The sequence below is a fragment of the Dreissena polymorpha genome, chromosome 7 (genome assembly GCF_020536995.1).
Source record: "Dreissena polymorpha isolate Duluth1 chromosome 7, UMN_Dpol_1.0, whole genome shotgun sequence".
Lineage (NCBI taxonomy): Eukaryota > Metazoa > Mollusca > Bivalvia > Myida > Dreissenidae > Dreissena > Dreissena polymorpha.
The window spans coordinates 106,964,398-106,984,225 of record NC_068361.1 but is presented as its reverse complement, the minus strand read 5'-3'; the positions used below and the strand labels follow the sequence as shown (position 1 = coordinate 106,984,225).

Here is a 19,828-nt window from a genome sequence, read left to right as displayed (position 1 = left end):
CACATTGTTATTTTACAGTTATTGCCTCGTTTAATCCATCGGCACCCAGAAATAAACACAATTTATTTGGCTGGGGATATGAGTTAATTGAATTTGCTTGTTTATAAAAATGGCATTCGCTTCATGACTTCAGTTTCGAGCGAGGTATTGCAATCAAAATTGTATTTAGGTAGCATACATGTAGGCATAGCTTGGGAAGCAGTATTGTCATCTCCTGTCTTGATCACGAAAAACCTTCTAATTGGAAACATGCATTTTTTAACCACAATTTTATATATTTGTATAAGTATTTTTAAAGCAATTGTATATGCCAGTACCTGTATACTTTGAAAGGATTATGATATTGCATTTCTAATAGTAAATACTGTGCTTTAAATAAAATAAGTATGATACAAATACCACGCCCGTTTTCTGTTTAATTTTGAAGACAGATAGTTAGTGCATCATACTAGTAATAGTCATTTATGTTAGGTAAATGGTACTGCAGTGTGAAGGCCAAGGTCGCATACCTGATACCTAAAACAACTGAATCGTTTCCCTCTGGTTTGCGATGGTTTAACAACCATTTACGAATTTTGCGAAGATATAAAGCAAACAATATTCACAGCAATTTTCATGACGATTTGGAAATAGATGTGGCATCTTAAGTTTTCACAAACAAATTAATTAACAAAATATAAAAAAAAATAATGAGTTAATTAAATCAGTTACGTACATTTTTCACCATCTGACGCATTCAACCGATATATCATTGGGACTAATGTTCTGACACAGTTATATTAAGATTAAGCTGAATATGCGACTCATAGTGCTCACAAGCTTTTTCTTTTATTATGCCCCACCCCCTTTCGAAGAAGAGGGGGTATATTGTTTTGCACATGTCGGTCCGTCGGGAGGTCCGTCCGTCCACCAGATGGTTTCTGGATGATAACTAAAGATCGCTTAGGCCTAGGATCATGAAACTTCATAGGTACATTGATCATGACTGGCAGATGACTCCTAGATCGTAAACTGCCTATCCGAAGGTAAAGCCTCGTCATTTCGGATGATGACCGAGTGAGGCATATGTAAAACACAACCTTGAACTGTATTGAAATAATCGAATTATTTTGTCGATGTCGAATGAACAAAACATTGTTTTCAATGTTATTTTAATGTATTATGGTATGTGTGATTTGTTTATGCAATAATAGCGAAAATACACATTTTCTCGGACATGATCATCTGCGGGCGCTCTCAAAATCCGTTCCTGCCCTCGTGACCTATTGATTTTGAGGTCACTAGGTCAAAGGTCAAGGTCACAGTGACTCGTTCTTGGATGCAGTTTAGGACCACATTTGCAGATTATAATTATTATGTACTGGTGTCGTGGGGTCTGTCCACCAGATGGTTTTCGGATGATAACTCAAGAACGCTTACATCTAGGATCATGAAACTTCATAGGTACATTGATCATGACTGGCAGATGACTCCTATTGATTTTGAGGTCAAAGGTCAAGATCACAGTGACTCCTTTCTTGGATGCAGTTTAGGACCACATTTGCAGATTATATTATGTACTGGTGTCATGGGGTCTATCTACCTGAGCTAGCGCTGTCCCAAAATTTCTTTTAGCCAACCAGTTTTTATGCCCCCCTTCGAAGAAGAGGGGGTATATTGTTTTCCTCATGTTGGTCCATCGGTCTGTCGGTCCGTCTGTTTGTCCACAAGATGGTTTCCGGATGATAACTCAAGACGCTTAGGCCTAGGATCATGAAACTTCATAGGGGTACATTGATCATGACTGGCAGATGACCCTATTGATTTTTAGGTCACTAGGTCAAAGGTCAAGGTCACAGTGACTCGAAATAGTAAAATGGTTTCCGGATGATAACTCAAGAATGCTTAGGCCTAGGATCATGAAACTTCATAGGTACATTGATCATGACTGGCAGATGACCCCTATTGATTTTCAGGTCACTAGGTCAAAGGTCAAGGTCACAGTGACTCGAAATATTAAAATGATTTCCGGATGATAACTCAAGAATGCTTACGCCTAGGATCATGGAACTTCATAGGAACATTGATCATGACTGGCAGATGACCCCTATTGATTTTCAGGTCACTAGGTCAAAGGTCAAGGTCACAGTGACTTGAAACAGTAAAATGGTTTCCGGATGATAACTCAAGAATGCTTACGCCTAGGATCATGAAACTTAATAGAAATATTGATCATGACTGGCAGATGAATCCTATTGATTTTCAGGTCACTAGGTCAAAGGTCAAGGTCACAGTGACTCGAAATGGTAAAATGGATGATGATAACTCAAGAATTCTTACACTTAGGATCATGAAACTTCATAGGTTCATTGATCATGAGTGGCAGATGACCCCTTTTGATTTTCAGGTCACTAGGTCAAAGGTCACGGTCACAATGACAAAAACATATTCACACAATGGCTGCCACTACAACGGACAGCCCATATGGGGGGCATGCATGTTTTACAAACAGCCCTTGTTTGATTCAGTTTCAACACGTGACCCAGGTCCAAACTCCGCTGAGATATTGTCAGGACAAATGCTCTGACCAAGTTTTGTAAAAATTTGGCATAAATGTGGCGTCTAGAGGGTTTACAATATAAAGAAGTGAAACTCCAGCTGCTGGAGCCTCAAAAACTCAAGCCTTTTATACGAGTTCCTGACTTAGCTTTTGACCCCTCATGACCCAGTTTTGATTTCGGTCGATATACCATTGTTGCAAATATCCTGAGTCTCGTGACCATTGCGCAATAAATATTATTCTTTAATGTGTCATAGTGACCTATAAAGTTACTTCACTTTACCCAGTTTTCAACGCGATTGAATTAGAATTGCATAAAAATATTCTTAACAACTTTCAGTAAATTTGGCATCACTATTGTTCGAAAACTTTTTTAAAAATTTGAAGTAAAGTTTTTACTTTATGACCCCGCATGATCCAGTTTTTAATTTGGTTGAGATATTATAGGGTTACATGTTCTTAGCAAGTTTCATAAAAATGTGGCAATAATTTTTGCCCTTAGATTGTTCATAATATTTTTCTTTAATTTGACATAATAACCTAGTTATGATTTCACATGTCCTAGTTTCAAACTCATCCGAAGTACCATTCGGACAAATTTCTTACAAATTTTCATAAAATGGGACCTCTCAAACTTTTCTTTTATTTGACCTATAACCTTTTGACCTTGTTCCAAACTCGTTTGAAATATCAACAGAACAAATTTTCTGACCAAGTCTTATGGAGACTTGGAAGTTATTATGACCTGTAGACTTTATTACAAACTTGTTCTTTCAATCGATGGAATTTTCGACCCCAGAATAAATGTTCTGACCAAGTTCATGAAGATTTGGCATTAAATATAACCTCTTGATCGTTCATTAGCTATATTCTTAAATCTTTTTCTAAAAAGAAGGGATATAGTTGACACTTGTTCATAATTTCATTTCATCGTATCTCAAAAAGTGGTTACTCTGTTGCTCTGGTCTCCTTCCTTCCATTGAGTAATTAGATGGTAATTAAATTCAATGCGTTTCAATTCCCTTTTATTATTGTTTTATTTGAGTTGCAATGCTATGGGGTTAAATTTTATTTACACTTATATGTATCATGATTATTGCTGGGCCAAGTGTGAGGTTGAGCGCTCTAAAACCGGTTTAAACCCCCAATGCTTTGCATTGACCGTTCCAAGGCGGTTGAAGGCGGTGACCCAAGCTTTATTCTTCTATGTGTGAATGTTGTTTTGTATTGTGCTGTTTCGGACTGTTTTGGCAATTTGTCTCTTGCTTAACTTAAGGACCAACTATTGTTTTATAATGAGAATAAAATACTGTTCCAGCAGCTGGAGTTTCACTTCTTTATATTGTATCTTGTGTTTGACGAAGTGGCCTAGATTTTGACCGATTGCGACCGATTTTCAAAGTCAGCCGATACTTCACTGCGACACATGCTCTGGGCATGTTTAAGGAAGATTGGACAATACATGTAAACTCTATATTGTTAGCAATGTTTTGCTATGTACATATAAGGAAAACCTTCCATTAGCCGCAATGTTTTTAAACGGACTGAACGATTTCCGAACTTTACCGAAATGTTACTTGGTCAAACATTCTGAACAAGTTTATGAAGATTGGGATCTTCATGTGATCTCCGATTTTAGAACCAATCCCAATATTTCATCTGCAGCATTATCGCCATATTGCAATAGTGGTATTTTTTGTTAAGAGCGATGTATTTGGCTGTCATAGGTTGCATCTTTTGAGCATTCATCTCTTATAGTAACAGCAAGTCCTTCTTAAAATGCGTTGAGATACTTAAAATGTATTATCAGCAACCTGTTTTGCTGTATTTATCAGCAGCATATTGCTATCTAGTGATGAATGAATAATCTGTGTCTCACGCGTGTGATTGAAACATTTGAGAACACTTCATACCATGTCAGTTAATTTAAATAAACTTTTTCTTTCATTGCTTCATTGAACAAATTTTCTTTTTTTGTGGTTATTTTGCAAATGTTATTATAACAAACATATTCTTGGGGTCAACGTGTCAAGTGTATAATGAATATCAACCTAAAGTGTAAATACACATGCACACTAATAATATGGTGTCAACGTGTCAAGTGTATAATGAATATCAACCAAAAGTTTAAATACACATGCACACTAATATCAAGTATCACTTGGGAAATATTTTGCAATCTTTGTCTGTACATGACATGTGTGGTTAAAGGACAATTTGATTAAATCATCCTATGTTCTATAAATGGAAACACCAATGGATAAAATACAGATACTATTTTAATTATCTAGCATTTACGTCCAATGAACACATGACTTATCGCAAGTTGTACAATCACCTGACATGAATACAGAGGTTAAATGTAAGGACGTCCAGAGGACGATTTGGGTTATCATCTACATTTATTTATCATGAACATGTTTATGGTCAGATGGATTACAGTATATATTTATCTACAACTGAGGTAGTTTCGTACACAATAAAGTAGTTGACCTATGATTTTACATGCTCTATTGCTTGTGGTGCAAACAATATCAGTACAAATTCAATAACTTGCAAGGTTTTTATGTGTCATTTCATTTAAACAAATCAAACTAATTGTTTAGCTCCGTTAGAGCACTTGATCACCTCCTTTAGAAAATAATGAAAAAATAGTTGCTGTTTGTATGAACAAAATGTTGTATTGACATTAAATATGATTGTGTTGTTTAAAAGATTAATACTTTTTATAAAACGCAATTCTGGCCGAGTGCATGAATTTAAAAACTAGAGTATAAATGACACTTTTTAATGATAACATGTATGTATGTATGTAAGTCATAATGAAACGACAAATTTCTTTGTATGCCATTTATGATACTGGTTTGTAGTCTTTAATATTTTGGATAACTTATAGAGAAATAATTTGAGTTACAACACACATACTTTTTCAAAAATGTGGTCTTATGTTTCGCACCATTATGCTGATATATTTGAAACAATATAGAACTTGTTAAGTGATGGATTTGTAGTTTCTTGCCGAGATGCATTAAGATGATCTGCGGTTTGTACTATTGCGCCGCTACTTTATCACATTTTTTAATCAAGAAGAAATTTGGTTGATATTTGCTTTTACTTTATAGGGATAATACACGTTTTCGAGGGCATGATCATCTGCGGGCGCTCGAAAAATCCGTTCCTGCCCGAGTGCGCAGCACGAGGGCAGGAACGGATTTTGAGAGCGCCCGCAGATGATCATGTCCGAGAAAATGTGTATTTTCGCTATTATTGCATAAACAAATCACACATACCATAATACATTAAAATAACATTGAAAACAATGTTTTGTTCATTCGACATCGACAAAATAATTCGATTATTTCAATACAGTTCAAGGTTGTGTTTTACATATGCCTCACTCGGTCATCATCCGAAATGACGAGGCTTTACCTTCGGATAGGCAGTTTACGATCTAAAATGTGTTTAAGCAGTGGATTAATGCAAAGTTGAAATGCAGCCGCGCAAATTAAGAAATGAGGAATTATTTTGGAATTAACAGCAGGATCGTTTAAGGTACATAATCACTTAAATTTACAGCATAGTCTTTTGAAAGTGTTGAGTAAATAACCTTAACTTCATTGACGTTGCCAATACAATAAAGCTGTTGTCAAGAAAGTGCAGATGGTATAAGTTGAAAAGTGGATTGAAATAGTCATTGCCATTATCCCTGCATGCATGAGGAAACTTGTGCTTATTCAGTTCCCCATGTATGCTTGGAAAGTCGTCGAACGCCGTCGTCGAAGGCTGGAGAAGGGAAGTAACTGCGTGTGGACCAGATTATGGATATGAAAAACACATAACAGGGCTTGAACGGCACGTGAATCGCCTTGTTAATGCACGATTTCTTCCGTTCAAGCCCTCCTTTTGTCAAGTTTCTGCACCCCACCAGAGGGCATTATAGATAAAGTTTATGCAATAATATTTTATCACGCCACAGAACATTAGTATTAATTAGCCCTGGTGCATATGAAGCAAGTGATTAAATAAATTGCAATTAAATAAATCTTACATTAAATTGTATTGCTCTTAGTGAGGACGATAAGGCTATGAGCCTATGATCAAAATGTTAATTTGTATTCGGTTATTAATTCCGGACTAAGTTTGAGGTTCAGCGCTTAATCAAACCAGTTAATATCCTTAATGTGTATTTGCATTGACCGTTCCAAGATTGTGACACTAGACTTAATCATTTTCTGGATGTGTTTTTGTTGTGTAATTGCTTTGCTGTCAATTGTGTAGTCGATACTCCGTACTCCATACCACATAAGGTTGTTTTTTTTTTCTAGTCAAAAAAGGACACAAGCAGAACTGAAAATATATAATGATTGACAACAATAGGACATCCACAAGCATATGTAGCATTTTAATTTGAGTTCAGCAAACAATACATATTTGAAATGTTAAATGTGCATCACTCGTATGAAGTAAAAAGGGGTTTTAGAAAGTATTCTTGCTGTGATCTCCCACTGGTACAAGGTGTATTTATTTTTATGTATGTTTAAAGAAGTTTGACGTTGATTAAACCGGATATTCAGACACTTCGAGTGGCGTCTTTAAACAAACTAAAATTATACTAAATATCGTATTTTTATAGAGAACACATTATACAAAAATTATATACAATCACAGTTATCAACAAAGAGCTTTCACAATGATTTTGTTTTATTAGCTCACCTTATTGCTCAGGTGAGCTTTTGTGACCGGTCTTTGTCCGTCGTTCGTCCGTCCGTTAACATTTGTTCGTAAATACTAGAGGGAACATTTCCTTTCCGATCTTCATGAAACATGGTCAGAAGCTTTGTCCCAATGATATCTTGGTCGAGTTCGAAACTCGAGTTCATGCCGGGTCAAAAACTAGGTCACTAGGTAAAAAAAGGAAAACAACTTGTAAACACTGTAGAAGTCATATTTCATGCCCAATCTTCATGAAACTTTGTCAAAATTTTTGGCTAAATGATATGTTGGTTGAGTTCAAAAGTGGTTCTGGTCCGTTGAAAAACATAACCGCCAGCGGGCGGGGCAGTTTTCCTTATTTGGCTTTAGATAAACCTTGTAAATATACTAGAAGTCACACTTTTTGCCCAATTATCATGAAAGTTGGTCAAAACATTCGTTTTATTGATATCTCGGACGAGTTCGAAAATGGTCAAGATCGGTGAAAAAACATGGCCGCCAGTGGGCGGGGCATTTTTCTCTATATGTTTATAGTGAAAACATGTGAACATTCTAGAAGTCACATTTTTGGCCCAATCTTCATGAAATTTGGTTAGAACATTTGTTTCCTTGATACGAGAGTTGAGTTCAAAAATGGTTCCGGTCAGTTGAATAACATGGCTGCCGGGAGTGGCAGTTTTCTTATATTTATATAATAAAAAAAGCTTGTTGACACTCTAGGAGTCACATTTTTTGCAAATCATCATGAAACTTGGTGAAAAGATTGGTTTTATATATATATCTCAGATGAGTTCGCAAATGGTCCCGATCGGTAAAAAAACCATGGCCGCCAGGGGGAGGGGGCAGTTTTCCTTATGTGACTAGAGAGAAACTTTGTGATTGAACACTATAGATGTCACATTGTTTGCCTAATCATCGTGAAACTGAGTCAATACATTGGTCTTTTTGATTTTTCGGACAAGTTGGAAAATGGCTCAGATCGGTGAAACACACTTTTTAGCTCACCTGATTGCTCAGTTGAGGTTTTAGGATTGGTCTTTGTCCGCCGTCCGTCCGTCCACATTTGGTTTGTAAACACTCTAACATTCACACTTCTCAAACATTCTTTATGAAAGTTGCTGAAAGATCTCAGTCAAGTTTGATAATGAGCAAAATCACATAATTAATGCCATAAGTATTGCCCTTAGATTGTTCAAATGTTCATTATATTATACAAAATCCTTGTAAACACTCTAGAGGTCACATTTTTCAGATTTTATGAATCTTGTTCAAAATATTAATTTTTGTAAGCAAAGTTTGATGTTTAGTAAGGGGGTCAACTCAAAATATAGGTCACCAGGTCAAATCTAACAAGAACAAAAACACTCCATACGCCAGAGTTTTGGTTCAATAATGATGAAACTTGACCAGGATGTTTGTCTGCACAATATCTAGGTCAAGTTTGACGTTAGGTAAAGATTGAATGAACCAATTCCACTCAGGTGAGCGAACTAGAGTCATCTAGGCCCTCTTGTCAAAATATGTCTGCGAAAAACGGTCAAGCACCATGGAACAGATCTTTAAAGTCTTGACAGTGATATCAGAGGAGGTTCAGTTCAAAGATAGTTTACGGTTACATACACAACGAACAAACAACCACGGTATAAGTGCACTGACGCGTGGCCAGTGAAGCTTTTTTTCAAAATAAAACTAAATTAAGTAACAATAATTTATTAGCACTACATACAAGTTCTCGGCATGATGTTTAGCGAATGTATAATGTTAACAACTTAACTGGTAGTCTGGCTGGCAATGAGAAATATTGCAATCTACTTTAAAACTAGAGCTTGTCACAGTAGCGACGAATTCCCCCCCCCCCCCCCCGCCCCGTCTGCAGGTTATAGCAAGGTGTAACAATGTAATATGCGAGCTGGACATGGTCCATTATGACCGTAGGTGCATGATTTGATTTTTTGTAGAGGGGAAGTCCGCACAGTAAAAAACCAAACATTAAACCTTCGGACATTGCCCATTTCAGATTCAAGGATTTAAGTTATTCTGCTATGTTTGTCTACATAAAATGTATGACCCAATGGGTGTGGCCGGTTTTGACCACAAAATCATAGTTTAATGCAAGATGGTAGAGGGCTAGTATACATTGTTTCATGCTACCTATAATTTGCGTGGATATTTTCGTTTGAGTTTTTGGTCGGCAAATAATGTCTTTTTATTAGGGACGGGAACGAATACTGGAAATCATATTCGAATATTCGTTTGTCATTATTCGAATATTCGATTTTTAAACCTTATATTAAAATGTCCGAACCTATGACCGTCCGCAGCAAATTTATATTCCTGTTTGCCACAAATGCAACTATACATCGTTTATTATGTGCATCTTTGAAAAGTTGGATAGAGTAATATTCATTTGTTTAAGATCATTGATTATTATGCTCTTCTTTTTTAAATAAATACTGTTTAGTTTCATAAGATGTAAGATATTTCAGAAAAAGACATTACCGTAATTATAATTTATTTCAATACTACTAATTGAATTGGATTACTTGCCATCGATCATATGTATGCTTTTGGTTTCGCTATTATTATTTTTTTGAATTAAGAACCACGACGATTTCATTGGTAAAAATTTGAGAAAATAAATTCTGATTAGATAATCATTGATTAGATAAATGGATAACGGAATTAAAACATACATGCCCGATCTCGACGGGACCGTGATTTGGGTGATTGTCCCGGCGTCCCGATATATGACAATATTCGTTTAAACCTTCTATAAGTTCAAAAAAATCGCTATTCAAGCTATATTAGGTACGGTAAGCTAAATTAATTAAACAATAAGTAGACTTATCAACTATGCAAGAATTAAATTAAATAAAGCTTAACTGAAGCATACTTTTAGTGATGGTACGTATATTAATTCGGTAACTTGAAACGAATGTAGCTATCTTGGTACGTATATTAATTCGGTAACTTGAAACGAATGTAGCTATCATTTTAAGTCCCCTATATTTAATGCTCAATGGCATGAACATTAAATACATGTTAGCTTCTAAAATGCAAACTGCAGTAAATTTGATGTTCCATGCAAGTGCTTTCGTTCCAACGAATTATTTTATGTGTATTTTACTCATTTATTTGTTATTGTCTTGCCGACTCAAAATAAAATTTATTTGATGATTTGATTTGATTCATATCTCAAATATAGAATCTATCTTGCAAAACGCAGTGTTGCAAAACGCGCACTTTTTTTCTTAAAACATTAAACAGGCGGGATAGATAATAAATTTCGTGAAGTTATGTAAAAAGCATGTTTAAGTTTCGTTTTATTGCTGCAAAACGTGCACTTCAATTGCATGAAACTGTATTTACCCGATAATTCGATAATAAATCTTGTGACAACATATATTAAACATTATGTGTTCGTTTCGTCTTAATGATCCATACTATTGCTACGTTGCACCATACTTCGGTCCATGTGAACTGAATCCGTGTCGCAAATGTAAATTTACCAAAATAGTTTTATCATCACGATAAATTAATGAGTTTTGCGTTTTAATGCGTAAACATCATAACCAGACAGATCCTTTTAAAGCCCCATTAACACGCAAAATCAACGAATATTTCTTAAATTATTTCGTAAAATAAAGTGTACCCATAAAAAATCAGAGTACGTTTCACATACGTTTCCAAAAGAAGATACAGATACAGGTTGAATTCGTGGTTGTTGTTCTGGACATGGATTTACTTTTAAGAGCGCCCTTTTAATATGCAATCGCTCATGTACTAGTTCATTCTAGGAGAGACTTTTAAGTGTCATCTTCATCAATACTTATTGAACGTGTTGAAGTAAATTTGCCTTTTTCATGTTTCATGTATAAACTCAATTTTAAAATAAATGATCATTTTCAATCATTAATTACCTATAGCAAAAGCTCAACATAGAATAAATTATTTTATACAATTAGGAATGTGTAAAACTTATAGGTTATTAGACGTTTCACTGTACAATACGGAGATATATTTGAACGAGCACACAGTTTGACGTCATATTGGACAAGCCGTTAGGCGAGTCCAATATGACTTCAAATTGTATGCGAGTGCAAATATATCACGTATTGTACAGTTTAAACGTCTAATAAGCTTTTTATTCTATATCCCTTTCTTCAGCTCTTTGTTTCGTTTTAATTTTGATTTTTAAATGCTTTAATTGCATCTATGCTATTTTCAAGACAAGCGCCCGTGTGAGTCGATTATAGTACATTCGGATACTTTTTCTCGGAAACGGCTTTTATCGTTATAAAACAATTGCTTAGTGCACTTGTACTCAACTGTCCAATATGGAAAAAAACCAGACTTTTTGGCTCCAATACCGGAATATATTGGACGGTCACGTGGTACATATGAAGAATGCCGATTGGATGAATTTATTGGATATAGAATACTTAAGCTTATTTGTATATTGCTAAAACGTTATCAACGTTCTATGTATGGGAAATATATTTTCCTTCACTTGTTTACACATGACATTTCTGAACTTTTTTTTAAATAACATAGAAGCTATCGTGGTCTCTTAAGCGTGTTGGCTTGTAAATGTTACTTAAAATAATTATATTAAACTTCCAAAACGATGATTTTTGTCTGGTAATATTGCCCCACAATGACTGAGTTAGTGGCGCTGTTGGAGCAAACTGACACTGGACCGTTCAATCCGTCCTTCTGTTTAGCTATAGTACCCAGCTTTCTCTTTCCCTCTTCATCTACCTGTATTATAGTATTGGATGAGTATCCACATACGAGGACCTGTCCTGCAGGTGTCACATGAACGCCCAATGAATTTTGAAGTTCATGGTCCGTAAAGGTAGAGAGCAAAGTCCCATCACGACTCAGGGTGAGAAGCTGATGCCGGTTGTAGTCGGTAACATAAATTTTGTCACCAGTCGGACTCACAGCACACTGCCCCACTGCAATACATGCAATGTCATATAATTTATATAAAGATTTATTAATTAAAATTAATACGTTTAAATATATTAATCAAACATATATTTAAATAATGATATATGTTATTGGTAAAATGCCTAAATATAAATTGTGCCCTTTTTCAGAAACAATGAAATATTGTGTTGATACACCACTCCGTGATGACTACCCGGTATACAGTGTTTTCTGATTAACATAGCATAGAGCAAGAAACAACAATTTTACTATTTTGTGATTTTGTGTAAACAGCAAAATAATTCAATATTAAAGTCACAATTTCTGTATATGCAAAATAAGTAATCATTCAACTTTCGAAACTTAAAAAGTTGAGAATTTCTTGATACGGTTGGTAAGTGTTATTAGATGAAGACAATTATAACAAGAGCGCCGCCTTGCGGGTGCAGACCGCTCATCTCTTTTTCTTTTTAAAGGTGAAGGGACCTATCTCAATTTCAATCACAAAGAAAGGAGGGGTGGAGTGGAGGGGGGATGTATAGTGTGGGGGTGTGGTCATTTATTACATTTTCTTCCAAAGATGCAAACAAAAATGCATTTTTTTTGGAGGGGGGGATTTTTGGTTGGTATGGTTGGACAGTATTTCAAAAATAAAATAATACAAAAAAATATTTGTGTTTTTAACCATGTTTAAAAAAAAATATTTTTTTTTTTTTGGGGGGGGGGGGGGGGGGTGGGTGGGGGTGGGTTGGGGGGGTATAGTGTTAGGGTGTGGTGGTCATTTATAAGATGGTCTTTAAGAAAAAAATTGGGGGGGGGGATCCGGGGTGGGGGGGGGGGCTTGGGGGATGGTTTGGGTGGAGTCTATTGTGGTATGTCAGGTAAGAGTTGTTTTGTCAAAGTATCAATCAAATCTAATCATAAATAAAGAAGTTAAGGTAATTTTAGCAAAATTTAATAATTTGACCATGAGAGTCAAGGTCATTCAAAAGTCAAGGTAAAATTCAACTTGCCAGGTACAGTACCCTCATGATAGCATGAAAGTATTTGAAGTTTGAAAGCCATAGCCTTGATACTTTAGAAGTTAAGTGGATCTAAACACAAAATGTTACCATATATTCAAAGTTACTAAGTCAAAAAATGGCCATATTTCCGTAAAAATGACAACCAGAGTTATGTAACTTGTCCTTTACAGTCCCCTTATGATAGTTTGCGAGTGTTCCAAGTATGAAAGCGATATCTATGATACTTTAGGGGTAAAGTGGATCTAAACACAAAACTTAACCAAATTTTCAATTTTCTAAGTATAAAGGGCCCATAATTTCGTCAAAATGCCAGCCAATGTTACATAACTTTGCCTGCACAGTCCCCTTATGATAGTTAGTAAGTGTGGCAAGTATGAAAGCAATAGCTTTGATACTTTAGGAATAAAGTGGACCTAAACACAAAACTTAACCAAATTTTCAATTATCTAAGTATAAAAAGGGCACATAATTCTGTCAAAATGCCAGTCAGAGTTACATAACGGTGCCTGCACAGTCCCCTTATGATAGTTAGTAAGTGTTGCAAGTATGAAAGCAATAGCTTTGATACTTAGGGAATAAAATGGACCGAAACACAAAACTTAACCAAAATTTATAATTTTCTAAGTATAAAAAGGGCACATTATTCTGTCAAAATGCACGCCAGAGTTATCTCACTTTGCCTGCCCAGTCCCCTCATGATAGTTAGTGTGCCAAGTTTGAATGCAATAGCATTGATACTTTATGAGAAAAGTGCACCTAAACGCAAAACGTAACCGGACGCCGACGCCAAGTAGATGACAATAGGTCATTTTTTTTCAAAAAATAGATGAGCTTAAAACAAACGCTAAACGATTAAATTAGAGGTCACAGCCTTGGAACGGTCAATGCAAGGCATATGGTTCTTAAACCAGTTTGAAAGCTAGTCTTACTTCACAGTTACATACTTCACTATCATATTCCGTTAATCTTTCTATTTAAAAATAAATACAAAAATGTACTCATGAATTATATATAGTTACCAGTGATACCACCACTTAGGTCTTCATAAAGCTTTTTCTCAAGTTCCCCGGTCAAAGAGTACTTGTACAGCGCACTTCGGGAGGTGACATACAGGTGGCCGTCATGGTGTGCAATTCCATCACACAGATGTCGTAGCTCAAGTCTCCTGCCCTTCAGGAGCTTCCCAGAATGCAAAGAGATAAACTGGATCCCATAAGTTTTACCCTCCGCCGCTGTAACTGCAACCTCACTGGCACTTATCTGACAGATATCACCAGAAACACGGACATCGCAATGACTGATCACCTTGTAGTGATTGTCCAGAAGGTTCACCATTTGACAGCTTCCGTCAGCAACAATAAGTTTATCACAAGAGATAACACAGATGCCAATAATATTGCTGGTCGTTTCTGAGTCATTCGGTATTCCTATATCATATTCCTTGGTTTGTTTCACATTCAATACTTGATTTGGGTTCCCTAACGCAGTCAAGGATTGGGCTCTTTGAACAATCTTTCCAAGAACCAAATGTTTGAACAAGTATTGCTCAATATATGTGTTATCTTGAAATGACAGCGTACTTGCCACCTTAACCCAGTTCTCCTTAAGAAATCCTTCAGACTGCTTTATCTTGTCCATGCCTTTTCTGTTAGCTATGAAAGACATGTCCGGGTTATTCTTCCCACAAAGTTCTAGAACAGCTTCACTGAGTTTGTTCAAATCTTCCATTAACTTGTTACAATTTTCAAGATCAGTATGTAGTTGGGTTTTCAGTGAAGTTCTCAAATCATCCAGTTCTTTGAGGGTAGTTTTCTCTAATGCGTCTAAAGCAGCATTTAGCTTCTGTCGTACTTCTCTGATTTCTTGCAGTCGTTCAGTATACGAAACCTCCACAGACTGAATGCTTCCCTCTCTGAAACTATGTAGCTTATTTAACTCTTCACGAATAGTGTTAACTTTGTCAAACAGTTGTTGTAGGTCATTCGGTTGGTCTTGAAATCTCTCAGAAATTAGTGTGACACTTGTACACTCTCTGAAATTTAAAATTACAACGTAATGTTTAAGTGCGCTCTATAAAAACTCTATAATAAACGGAAATGCATATTTGTTTATTTACGGGCATGCTTTTCCCTTAAATCAAATGTATATTAAGTTTAAAATAGCTGAAATGTTCCCGTACAGTCTGAACATGTGATGTTTATCAGTAAAATTTATTAAATGAATAAACATACGATGTTTAAAAAGCAAGGTTGCGATAAAAATATTTAAAAAAAGTTAAACTTCGGCTGCACGAGTAGGAGAAAAAGCTTATTAAAGCACGTGATTCGTATTTAATGGAAAGTGATCAATTGTCAACAAAACAAAACAGTTAAATTTGAATTTTAAAAACGTGTAATTTGAAAAAGAATTAACGTCTGCAGATGATAATGATTCAACTTTATCTTCACGTATATTTATAAACAACGCATAAACAAGGAGATAAATCGAGCCAACCGTATACTAGCACTTATATGAGGGTCTTTTGGTTAATTGATATCCACTCCTTCTTGAGACTTTACACTGCATTTGTGAAGACACACCTGACATTTGCTAATGCAGTTTGGCACTTATAACTCCGAAAGGATATTGAGAGCATTGAACGGGTCCAATGGAGGACGACAAATTTTGTTCCAATCTTGAGATCTACCATACCAGACCAGACTTATAAGCGTAAGCTGACAACACTAGCACACAGAAGTCTTCGAGGGGATATGATTCAGACATTTAAACTTGTGAAGGGTCTTGATGATTTCCCTGTTGAAATGTTTTTAATACTTCAAAATTCATCGGAAGAAAACACTCCCTGAATCTTGAAAAAAACAAGATGTGCACTTTTATTTACACGGAACCGAATCTCCGGATGCAGTAACCCTGGGTAATTAAAAAAACACTCTTAGATAGACACTGGCAAGAAAATAGGTTGTATGAGTACTAAATGAAAAAGGTACTGTTAAGTATCTAAACAGTAAACTATACTAAGTACACATTAGTCACCACATCATATTATATTAAATACGCGGGACCAACACAAAGCTGGTATATACAAAGTTCGCATGCCGAAGGGCTAAAAAAGGACGGTGTCCTTACATATGAGCCGGAAATCATCCTACAGGTATATTTAAATCTCTATACTACAGCTCTGATTGATACATATCTTTCTTTGTTTTTCATGTATTGTCTTTACTTTTCGTTTATATTATTATGTAATTGCCTGTTTCGTACACAGCCATTTCAAACGATCTTAATACGAAAGTAATTTTAGAGTTTAAATTGCCCTGGTATGTATTGTTAATGTTTCATAACACATTTGTACAATATTTGAAATATACATATATTAAACACGTATAGATTAAACTGGCTATATAGTTCCCGATGAGTTGTTTTGGACAAATGAATTTCAATTTTACAATAGGCTACACATGTAATTAAAAGATCATTTATGTATTTTTGCTTAAAAAACATGTTTTATTATTGCTCTTGAAATACAACTGCCAACAAAGACATGACACTATCTTTGTTTAATTACCAGATAATCGTCTGCCACTTGTGGTTTATACTTTTGTGTTTGTGCTTAACAAAGGGGTATTAAAGTCTGGATTATTGATGCTCAGAAGATGGGTGACAAGATTGGTGAAAACAAGTAAATTAATACGATAGAACAGATGTCAACAAAATGTATTTATAATGAGACAACTAGTTATTCAAGACATATAAAGGTTCTAGTGAGGTATTACAAGTTGTGTGCAGGGAATCAATATGTTTGCTGATTGCTTTTATACTACATTGTTCCAGTATATAAACTTTACTTATTGTCTGATATCAGTACCGTTTTGAAGTAGTTTTATGTAAACGGATCTGATTGCAAGATGCGTCATCTAGCGGGATCTTTTTGGTCACCATACCTACATACCAATTGCACTGTATTCAGAACTTATTTAAATATCAGGTACAAAAAATAATTACAGTACCATAAACGTTTCAATTGCATGTTCTTTTATATAAACATCTTCTTCATACAAAAATTAGTTCAGAAGCATGTGAATATAAACTATAATTTTGAAAGTACTTTTATAATCGGTTATATAAACACCACCACATTTTACCACCTGTTGATGGAGCCTAAACTTTGCAGGCGCAATGTTCAGTTTGACACACAAGCACGTAACACAATATTAACACATACAACAAAACGAAACTAAAATGAATAAATAATAGATCAACGTCTTGAAACGGTAAATAGAATCCATAAGAGTTTTGTGCATTTTCAAACCATTTTAAAATAGATCTATGTTACAAATAGCTTGTAGGAGTAGTAGCTTGCGAGGTTTCAAAAGAAAACAAATTTAAAGCAAAGCTTGTGATTGATCAAGTGTGATTTATGCAAACCAGTTTTTTATACCTATGCTGAAGAAGAACACATTTGGTACAGCACAACTGACTGTGGTCCTGACATAACATCTCCAGTTTGTTTTCTTTATGAATGTCACATTTCTGTAGAAAGTCCTCCACGTTCTTCGTGAGCGGCCACTTACTCATGTCTTTTCTCCCATATGTTGAATGGTTACCATACAATTGGCTGTGAAGATTATAACATTGTTCACAAAAACACTTCTGACAAGTTGCACAATACAATTCGGCAATTTCTTCAAGATTTTTACTTTCACAAGCAACACACAGATGATCCTTAATAATATCTGAACTTGTATTGATAGGTGTCGCCATTTTGTTTGAGCTATTTATTGCTGCCTACAGTACACGTATCATTCTCCTAGCCGAGTTGTCGTTCGTGCATCAACATACATGAATGTAATGAGCCGCAGTGTAAGAGAGTGTACACGTATTACTCAAATGGGCATAAACTCCAGGCAGACAATGATATAAACTTGTCACACGTTTAATACTTGTATAATTATGATAATTCACAGATTTAAACTGTTTACGTTTATATGCGCATAATAATACCATACGTCCTCATTCAAGCTATAAATGACTTTGAACCTTTGTTAAGTGTTACAAACAATAATAACCAAATACTATGATAACGTCCAGTACATGATACTGACACCAGATATTCAAAATGGGTCATTAGATAGGACCGCATTTAAAATAATTAAAGGTTACTCTACATCAAGTTTTGTTTACCTGCGATTTCTATAAACACTAAACACTTTTAGCACAAACTTTAAAATCTTCATGTTACGTAACGACCCGTTAACATTAATATGTTTCAAATATTTATGAAAGTATTTGTATTTTGCAGTTTTTACTTTGCCAACTATAAAGGTTGTACACTATTTAACTTTAAATCGAACTACTGTTAATGGCCACGCAACACTAATAAATTAGGTAAAGCACGAAGGAATCAAAATATTTGTCCTCGGGATTTTCAGAGTTGACGAAATAGTTAAATGTCTTTCATCGAATGTTAAAAAAAGATACTTGCTGTTCTTAGATGGCATCACAGTGGAAGCTGTTTTAGCCTTCATGCGTCGTCGTTGACCAAGTTAAATCTGGCATGATGCTGAACAAGAGATTCCAGTAACTAAAGATGGTATTTGAGCAGAGGTGTAATGCATTTCGATGCCGCGAAACTAAGCTCAATGCGTGTGCAAGAAGCTACACACATAGGACACAATTGTGTAAGCAAAGTGGCTGTCAATCAATTACGGGATATTCGTTCAGTTCCTTGTCTCAATGCACATATGTCCAATTTGCTGGCGGGGTATAACATCAAAATATGAAGGCGAAAGGTAATTTTGCAAATAAAAACTATAAAAAACAACAGCAACAACAACAACATTCGATTTTAATGGGAACGTCCTTTCATTATGCACCTTGATTTTCCTTCTTGAAACCCATGCGCTCATAAAAGTAACATCACCATAACAGCAAAATTATGGTACTTCATTATAGGTTTTATGCAACCACTTTTAGCAGAGATTGCATATAGACTTGCCCTAGTGTGACCTTTCGTCCGTCCGTTCGACGGATTTTTGTGTCGTGTGTAAATATTGCGTATATTGCTACTATAGAGATGAATGTTTTCGAACATATATTTTAACCATCATGTTAACTTGTTCTCATCCATATTTTGTTTCGGATGTTTTCGCATAACTTTAATCGTGGTTTTAAAAAAGCATAGACAAACACGACATTTTTATAACTGTGTCGCGCGTAAATCAAACTTGTATTGCCGTTAGAGGTTAACCTAATTAATATATTTACAAGCATTTAAGATCGCGTAATATCCACATTGTGGTACGGATGTTTTTGCCATAATTATTATGACAAATAGTGTTGAAAATATTGGTTATTTATTTCAGGTATGGCGGGTGAGCGGGCGGGAAGGAGGACGCCTCGGGCAAGTGGTTTCCTATCTATTATCCAATCATAATGAAACTTTAGACCGATTAGGAATGAATGGGGACCAAGCTTGAGGTCTTATTTGTGTCGTCTCTCTTACAAATCAAAGTACTGCCAGTACTGGTGTGACGATGCTTTTGAAGAGGATGGATAAAAGCATCAATTAAAGTTGATCTACATCATCACAATTGTGTATGTGGAAGCGAAAAAAAAA

At 35.4% G+C, this 19,828-nt stretch overlaps 1 protein-coding gene across 1 annotated transcript; it reads right to left on the bottom strand.

The window, feature by feature from the left end:
- Positions 1-8,895: 8,895 nt before the first annotated feature.
- On the bottom strand, positions 8,896-18,319 carry LOC127837189 (uncharacterized). The gene is made up of 3 exons (XM_052364115.1): positions 17,651-18,319; positions 14,232-15,244; positions 8,896-12,213 (listed from the first exon to the last, which is right to left on the bottom strand). The coding sequence occupies exons 1-3, from the start codon at positions 17,971-17,973 to the stop codon at positions 11,864-11,866; spliced, it is 1,686 nt and encodes a 561-aa protein (XP_052220075.1). The 5' UTR covers positions 17,974-18,319; the 3' UTR covers positions 8,896-11,863.
- Positions 18,320-19,828: the final 1,509 nt, after the last annotated feature.

Excerpts from the sequence above, each read along its gene's own strand:
- LOC127837189 (XM_052364115.1), bottom strand. The coding sequence starts at position 17,973 with ATGGCGACACCTATCAATACAAGTTCAGATATTATTAAGGATCATCTG. Across the intron at positions 15,245-17,650 it reads TGTGTTCTTCTTCAGCATAG|AGAGTGTACAAGTGTCACAC; the intron begins GTATAAAAAACT and ends TTTAAATTTCAG. Across the intron at positions 12,214-14,231 it reads CCTAAGTGGTGGTATCACTG|TGGGGCAGTGTGCTGTGAGT; the intron begins GTAACTATATAT and ends CATGTATTGCAG.